Source organism: Phaethon aethereus, assembly GCF_964289735.1.
Source record: "Phaethon aethereus genome assembly, chromosome: 14".
Taxonomy (NCBI): Eukaryota; Metazoa; Chordata; class Aves; order Phaethontiformes; family Phaethontidae; genus Phaethon; species Phaethon aethereus.
The window spans coordinates 9954946-9962734 of NC_138590.1; the positions used below are offsets into that span (position 1 = coordinate 9954946).

General features: G+C 49.5%; 1 protein-coding gene across 1 annotated transcript in view; it reads right to left on the bottom strand.

Moving 5' to 3' along the window:
* Positions 1-7530, bottom strand: part of NEURL1B (neuralized E3 ubiquitin protein ligase 1B) — a gene marked incomplete at both ends in the record, with an annotated part of 95530 nt that extends 88000 nt beyond the window's left edge. The window contains one exon of the mRNA XM_082005978.1: positions 7470-7530. Coding sequence (XP_081862104.1) covers positions 7470-7530 — 61 coding nt within the window. The remainder of the gene's footprint in view (positions 1-7469) is intronic.
* Between the last annotated feature and the right edge of the window lie 259 nt (positions 7531-7789).

Consider the following 7789-nt stretch of genomic DNA (forward strand, 5'->3'; position numbering starts at 1 on the left):
AGAAGGGTGCTTTCACAGAATTAAAATTTTTATAAAGTCAAACTAACCTTATAAAGTGTTATTTTCACTGCTTCATGGTCTATCTAATAATTATAAAAATCTGGCAAATAAACCCAAATACTGATGGGAGGATGTTTCTGGGAGCAGATGAGCCAGGATGTTTAACTAGGGAAATTCTGTCTTTATGGAGAAATATCTATATTTTCACAAGATAAGAACTGTGACTTTCTAAAGGAAAAAATACTAAATGGCCAAGAGGACCTTCTTGCCAAGTTGGAGTGCTTTAGTAACCCGCTCCAAGAGCAGGGCAGTCAGCACCGCTCGCTCTCCGTCAGCCAGTGCAGCCCAGCGTTCACGGATGCATAACCCTCAAAACATGTTCCTATTGCACCGACGTTACTGAAAGCACCCTGGGTCGTTTCTGTGGGTGGGAGCTGCTAGCTCGGCCAGACTTCAACATCAAGGAACATAAAATACCCGGACACAGTTCAGCAGAAACGGAGCTTTTGGTCACGGTATGCTTTTATAACCTAATGGGTTTGCTTAGTAAAGTGGCTGCTCTTTTCCCTGTAAGGGAGGACACCCACCAGTGGTAAGGCAATTCTTCTGCCTGCATAGAGCACCCTGAATATTTTACATACTGCTGTATGTAAAAGTCATAAATCATGCCTCCCCCTTTCAGGGAGCTTGTTTTGCCCGAGCCTACCTGTAGCTTCCCAGCTGCACGTGACCCTGCTTTGCAGAGCTTTCAGGCAAGGTCACAGCAGAGCACTGTATGCTGTACCTTCACCTAACAAACCCTCAGACTGGCACAGAGACTCCACAGCCGCTGCTGCTGAGAACCAGAGGTAACTCAACAGGATTTGTGAGAGATAAGAGGAATATGCACGTTTAAAATAGAAAAAAAAAAGCAAAGAGGAGATAGTGAGATGCCAGTGAGGTGCAGCTCTCTAAATGGCTGAGAATCAGTCACTGGCACATAAATATATCGCCAGATTCAGTCCAACTAGGTGGAAAACATTCCTGGATGCACCCTGGGCCGTTCTGCACAAGCAATGATGGACAGACATTGGACAGTCATTGCTGAGCAGTGGAAACAGGACCTCTGAAGACCTGCAGCAACCGGGCACCTCATCCATCTCCAGACACTGTACTGAATCCAAGCTGCCCTGTAGGGCAAGGTCTTCCCATGCATATTGCTCTCATTTCAGGCTCAAAACTATATTTACTCATTCCTGGGCATTTCTGTGCTATCTCTATGCCCAGTCCAAGCTCTAAAGTTTTAATCGCTTTTCTCATTCCCTTCCATGAATCACAGGTATCTCTTCTCTGTCATTTCAGCATTCAAGCACAATGTGGCAGCTGCAGACGTGACAGTTACTAGAAGGAACTCAGACTGATTTTGGGACAGGCTGACCCATATTATTCATATCTTGAAGCAACATAAACCCCCTCAGGAAATGTTGTTGAGGAAGGAGAAAATAATGCCAGCTACAGCATTTTAGTTCTCCAAGCATACCTATATTGATCCTAATGACAACCTATGACTAGATCAGTCACTAATGGGCAGCAGAAAGCTGTTAATGGGATGCAAAATGGCTCAAAATATGCAGAAACTTTTAGTATTATCACTTCACAAGGCACTGCCTTTGTGCCATTTCTGCAGGTAGCGGGCAGGTGCTCTCAGCCAGAAAGGCATTGCTCCTCTGATGCAGAAATGCCTAACCCATAGCTCAAACAGCCTGTCTCAGGAAAGGAGAGGTTTGTTGGTTTCTAATCATCCTTCAAGACAGACTAATGCCCTATTCCTATCAGTCCATCACGACGGAGAAAGTCAAAAGCCCCAGCCAGGTCCCACCCAAGCCAGGAGTCGTCGTTCTCCAACTCCGAACAATGCGAGCCCTTTGCCCGCTTCCTCCTCCGACACAAAGAAAGGCAAGAAGGTCCCAACGCACACGCCGCTGGAAGCAGCCACGCTGTCTGGCCAGCAGCAGGCAAAATCCCCGCGGCTGTACCGGCTGCAGTACGATTGTGTGCCTTATCAGGGGTTTTCCCCACAACTCCAGCACACAGAGACACATGTGCACGCTCACCAAAAACAGCAGCTGTGTTTTAAATAAGGGCAAAACACACGGCATCCTGGAGGCGCACATCACAAGCAGCAAGGGAGAGCAAGTCTGAAGTCCAACTGCCAATTTGAAGACACAAAGCATTTTCCACGGGAAAATACATGGGACCTCCTAGTCCAGCCCACCAGGGATTGCTGGGGTTTGCTGGCATTTTTCTTTAGCCTTTTGACACAGGTCCCTGAACAATAAGACCAGGTGGCCTCTCTTGTTATTTGGTTTGATGGTGACTGTAACCTTTTGTGCCAGACGTTGGTGACACATCCTCTACTCCAGAGTCCGCCACAAACAAGTATTTGGACCAAGATTGCACTTTTTCCCCTCCTTATCTTGGAAAAAAATTGGTTTGGCATGGGAACATGGAGACGTGGTTCTTTTCTTTTGTCCAGTGTTTCCCCAGAAGTTCCCAGAAGAATCAATGACTGAGTCCCAGGTCAGCCCAGCCTCACCACAAGCCTATCGCTCTCGTCTGCTGTCTCTGGGAGAAGGTGAAGCGTTAAAAGTGCAGAGACTGGGGAGAACAGGAGCGTGCTCCGTGCAGAATACAAAGGAAGCCAACCCACAAATCTGTGCATCAGCATCAATGCTTGCAGCAACAAAGAAAACCACCACATACAATTATGGCAGGTAATCTTATTTTCAAGTTTGAGATAATTTGTCCTGGGATGGAAGATGGGAACCACAACCACTTACCCAGTAAACCACATACAGCATGGAAAGGCTGCAGGGAGGGAAGGGAGGCTATAACAACCTCATTTCTATTCAGCAAACCCTACCGCTCACATACTAGTATTCCCACAGACTTCAGGATATCGATGCAGGGGAGTTGCACTTTTTTTTTTTTCCCCTGCAAGGTTCTCAGAGGAGAAAACACAGAGGAAAGCAAGAAGACTCAGCCCAGCCTGGAATACAGCTCTGATAGCTGCTCCCAGATGGGTTCCCAGACCTCCCGACAGGATACTGTTGTGCATTATCAGCAAGGCACAACTTTCCATGTACATTAATGAGAAACACTGCTGCGCTACCAATTTGTCTGGCTTGGTCTTGGCAGTGTTTCTAGGTTGGAAATCCCATAGTTCACATAACTGGTCTATTCACCCCGCTGCTTAATCTGTCTTCACTTGAGGAGATGAACTCCACATATAAACATGCGATGCTGTATATAAACAGCCCCCAGGCCCGCGGACAGCAAGCATTTAGCATCGCTCTGCGTGTATATGTGTATATGCATATGTGTGTGTCTGGGAAAGGGGCTATTATTTGCTTGTTTATTATAGTACTCTAAATTGTAAATGCAAAGTTATCCAAACCTCAGGCCAGGCTCCAACCTCAGAAATAAGCCCTGACCAGAGAAGGCCTGGCAGGGGTAGACTCACAGGCGACAGGATACTCCGCTGTTTGTTGTGGTTGGCAGGTTAGTAGAGATTTCACTTTTTCTAAAACAAAATTAGGGGGAAAACAACTAAAACCATCCTGATTTCTGGAATAGAAGATTAAGAGGTGCATGGATCGCAGGAGACCGCCTGGGCTGGTGGGGCAGGGGAGGAACCAGCATCCCGTGAGAGTGAGACTCAGCCTGCTCCCAGGGTCCCATCCGCCTCGGACCCGGGGATCTCAGCTCCTTGGTGCTAGGAACCCGCGGGAGACACCCCCCCATGCACGCCCACCGGCACGGCGCGGCTCACGGGGCCCGGGCTGTTTCTTATAAAGAAATTACAACAGGGAAGATCATGTTTTCCTGCACATTCTTTACAGAATTTGCTAACTTAAATGAAAACAAATCTCCTCTGATTCCTTGACATTTTTCTCATGCTTTTTGGTTGGCGGTTTCATTCTTTTCACAGTATTAACACTGGTTTCTCCCAAAAACATCAGAAACTGTTGGGGGGGTGGGGAGCAGACGGGGTAGATGACACCAAACAAAAAACCCACCAAAAGCTTAAAAGGGGGAAGAGAATTCCCACACGCACCACTGAGCGAAATCACCTGAGGCCTGAGGCGACGCGCGGCCGAGCAATGCCGCCGGCCGGCCGCAGCGGGCTGTGGGCCGAGGGACGACGTGCGTGCCCGCAGCGGAGCCCACCGCGCGCCTGCGGCACGCGCCGACACGGTGAACGCCTCCGCCTGCGAGGTGTGAAGGTCAATCCCCCGAAATAAGAAGCGGTCGAGGCAAGAGCGTGGCTTGAGGCCCGAACGGCCGACGGTCTGGCACAACTGCGGCCACTTCCCCGGCGCACTCTGACTCGGGGCAGGAGGAGAGCTCGGAGGCAGGGGTTCCCAGCCAGTGCCCTATGAGACACACAGACATCTCACTCTCTTCCTGAATAAAGATTGGGAGGGGAAACGGAAGGAATGAGAAACTCCAAATTTGTCTATTTTAATTACTCCGTATTTTGGAGGAGGGGTTATCACAGGCAGCATCCCCTATACCGACGTAACTCCTCTAGGAAAAGCAGCGGGCGGAAAACTCTGATCTCCCGCTGATTACTATTCTGGGGACAGAAAAGAACAAGAAAACAAAAAAAAAAAAGAAAAAGTGATGCCTGGGTGGGCAAGCAACGGTTTTAAACTCGCAGGCTACCCCGCATCATTGCAAGTTGCATTTCACTGGTCTCAGCCCCTGGTGGCTGCGACCAGATAACGAATTCACTAAAAAGAAATAAATTTAGTTGGAGATATTATGTTTATCCTGCATGCAAGCTAATCACCGAGTGCACGGCATGTACTGTGCTCTTATGGATTTGTTCCCCAGTGTCTCCAAACAGCCTTCAGCAAAACAAGAAGGGAATAAAGAGAACCCAGGGAGACGACAAGGTGGATAAATTAGACACACGTGGACTCCTGTATCTCCCTGGTTATTCCTGAAAGGAACAGAAGCTGTGCCCGTACCTATGCCCATACCCGCAACAACGCGGCGCGTGGTTGGAGCAGCTGCCTGCGGGCTCCGGCCGTGCTGTGGGAGGTACGCAGTGAAAGCAGTGCCTTGAACCTCCCTCCGAAACGCAGGCAGCTGGCCTGCCTCCAAGTGCATCGTTGCGGGGTTAGAAGGGCTGCTTCTGTAAGCGTGCCGTCTAAAGCCCACGTGCTGGTTCTGTGTGCGCACACGCCACAAACCCGCGTCAAGCGGAAGGAGCCGTGCCCTCAGCCTGGGCTTTGGCACACGCTGCCCGACGCCTCTGCGGTCTCTGCGCCTCCTCCCGCGCTGCTGGTACGGGGGAAACCACCGTCGGCTACAGAAAACCTGCAAGAATTAATTCTGGAAAACACACCCTTGGGCAGGTGCTCCTAAAACAAGGACTTCTGCTTTCAAAGGGATAGGCTGTATCTAGGCTACTCCTGGAAAGCAGCCAGGGTGAAGAGAGCTTTCAGAGGAGGTCACCAGTCCTGCGCTCGGAAGGAAATTCCCACGAATTACAGTTGTGCATACGGGGATGGGTGCAAGAGTTTGTCAGCAGTTTGAAGGACACTTTGGTGGGTGATTCAGGGGCTGATGGAAGCACTCAGCTGAGGGAATCAGCATTTTTTTTTTCTTCAGAATTTGAGCTTTCTTAACAGAGCTTGCTGTCCCAAATTTGAAAGGGATTTCTTTTATGCTCTTCTGCAGACAGAAGCCTACAGAAGAGCTCCAGAAAGGACACGCTCACCGTGGCAGCAGAAGTGCCCGAGGTTTCTCTTGATCTAGGAACAGTGCGGGGAAAAGTTTGACTGCTTTATGAATCACATTTTAATGGCCTGGAGAATTTCAAACACTGCACGTCTACCTCCTTTTTACACAGCACATGAGAACGCACTGGACCGATGCTTCTTTGTCACTTGTACAGTTGCTATGTCTTAACACAAAACTCAGTTAAACCATGAAAATTAACTGCCCTAACCAATGAACCATGGCCCTGCTGCATTCTCTTCAAGTTTCTTACTATGTCCATCACCTGAAAGCCAACAAGGCTCTTCTACAGCAGGATGCTTATTAGGAGGGAGGGATATGAGAATTGCTGAAATCAATCACAACCAGTTCATTCCCAAGTGTCTCCAAACAGCCTTCGACAACACACAAATGGAGTACAGGGAACGTGGAGATGACAGAACGAAGAAACGGGACACGAGTGGCCTCCTGCATTCGTCTCCCCGCTCTGTCCCCAGAGGTGGGGAGGCTGCACCCCTGACCACACGTTGCTTCCTAAGCGACAAGACAACGCACGGTTAGAGCGGGTGCCCGCAGGCTTTGGGTGCATTGTGGGCGATACACAGCAAAGGACTCTGAACCTCTCAGAAACGCAAATACCTGACACGACCAGGAAACCCTACAGGAAAATTCTCTTGTTCCTAATAAAGAGTGGAGTAGCTGGCACATCACAAAGACAAACTGGGCCTGTTTTTTTTTTTTTAACCTGTACTTACTAAGACAAGATCTAAGCATCAGCAATTTCCTTGCAGGAACCCAGAGCATGCTGCAGAAGTTCAAGAGCAAGTAGCTGGGCCCAGAGGCCACAGTCTGACAAAAATACCACCTCATTTGCTAGGAAGCAGACTCAGCTTGAGAAGCTGGCCCTGGTCCAGAAAGCATCCCGAGCTAGACCTTTCCACGACTTGCAGCACAGCCAGAGCACCGAGCAGCGCCGAGGGAGGAGAGCAGGCAGAGGCAGCCCAGGCTTTCTGCAGGAGCCAAAAATCGCAGGCTCCAACCTCGCCAGCCCAACCAGTGGAGCAAAGTGCAGTTTTTGCCCCAAGGACTGATAGTACTTACATAGAAGGGTCTAGAAATAAAGCAACGCAAATCGACAGAGAGCCACATCACCAGCTCGTGTAAACCTAGGCAGCTCTGCTGCAGTCAGCCGAGGCGCATCAGCCTACCAGGAGGGATTTAATTCAGATTCATTACTCAGCTTTGGGTGCAGCACGTCCTATCTGGAACACAAACAGTGACTTGTACAGTCTGTCTAGCCCCTTACATCACAGAAGATTTTAATGCTCTGGGAGGATTGTTTTACCCCCCAGCACAAGGCAGTTGCTACCAGAGCAGGAGGCATCAGCTGCTTTAGCAGCACACAGGCCAGCTGCAAATGGAGAAAGCTGTAAAAGCAGGAGAAACCACACAGTTTTTTCTCACCAGACCAAAAAAAACCCCCAAAAAATATCACTAACATTTGTCCAGAACACTAAGGCCTTACAGCTACCATGAGAAAAAATGCCAGGGGTTTTAAGTACCTTTTTGTAATTGTTATCTGACTGTTCTGCACCTTCTTTTACATGGATTGCACATATTCCCAGCACAACAGATAACCACTGTGCCAAACACCTGGATGCGTTAATTACAGAGTTTTAGGGCAGATTTGGCATTCCTACCTTGCAAGCTGCTGTACTTCCCTCTCTTTGCTTCATTCCTCAGAGACATCGTGCCATGCATGCCCAGAATCCTTCCTCAGCTGCCTGTTGCCAGAAGGCTGCTTCCATCAGAGAAGCCAAGAAATCCCCCAACGCTCTTGCACCCACTTGGTCCAGACCCCAGCAGCAGGTCCTGGCTCTGGTTTGGGCTCTTGGACTCCAAAACACCTTCCCAGGGGCAGGCAGTGCTGCTGCCCCTGAGGCTCAGCCTCCCGCGGGGAAACCCAACACCAGAAGCAAGAACGGGATCAAATCCCTGATGGAAAGCCACGGCACCCGCC